At 67.1% G+C, this 356-nt stretch overlaps 1 protein-coding gene across 1 annotated transcript in view; it reads left to right on the top strand.

Annotated features, from left to right (window-relative positions):
* Window positions 1-350, top strand: part of ISG20L2 (interferon stimulated exonuclease gene 20kDa like 2) — a 4,028-nt gene extending 3,678 nt beyond the window's left edge. The window contains exon 3 of the mRNA XM_014961280.1: window positions 56-350. Coding sequence (XP_014816766.1) covers window positions 56-169 — 114 coding nt within the window. The 3' untranslated portion in view covers window positions 170-350. The remainder of the gene's footprint in view (window positions 1-55) is intronic.
* Window positions 351-356: the final 6 nt, after the last annotated feature.

The following is a 356-nucleotide window of genomic DNA, read 5'->3' as shown; positions in this document are numbered from 1 at the left end:
GGTCGCTTTTTATGGTTGTTTTCCTGTCCCCACCCCCTGTCTGTGTCCCCAACAGGTGGGGAGCAGTGGTCACTCCTCGGTGGAGGACGCCCGAGCCACCATGGAGCTCTACAAGGTGGTGGAAACGGAGTGGGAGCAACACCTGATGCAGAACCCCCAGCAGGAGTGATGGCCCCCGCAGTAGGGGAGGGGGGGGGGCCCTGAACCCCCCCAAAAAGGAGCCCTGAGCCCCCCCCCAGGGGGGCCGGTCCGTCCGTCCGTCCGGGGACGAACATGGAGCCCGGAGCCACCGACGCTGTTTCGCTCCGTGTCCCCCCCCCACAGCCAGGGATGTGGGGGATAGTTTGGGGGGGGGG

This window comes from Calidris pugnax, unplaced genomic scaffold, assembly GCF_001431845.1.
Source record: "Calidris pugnax isolate Ruff unplaced genomic scaffold, ASM143184v1 scaffold371, whole genome shotgun sequence".
In the NCBI taxonomy this organism is placed as follows: domain Eukaryota; kingdom Metazoa; phylum Chordata; class Aves; order Charadriiformes; family Scolopacidae; genus Calidris; species Calidris pugnax.
Note: the sequence above shows the minus strand (reverse complement) of the source record. Positions and strands in the feature narration are given on the sequence as shown.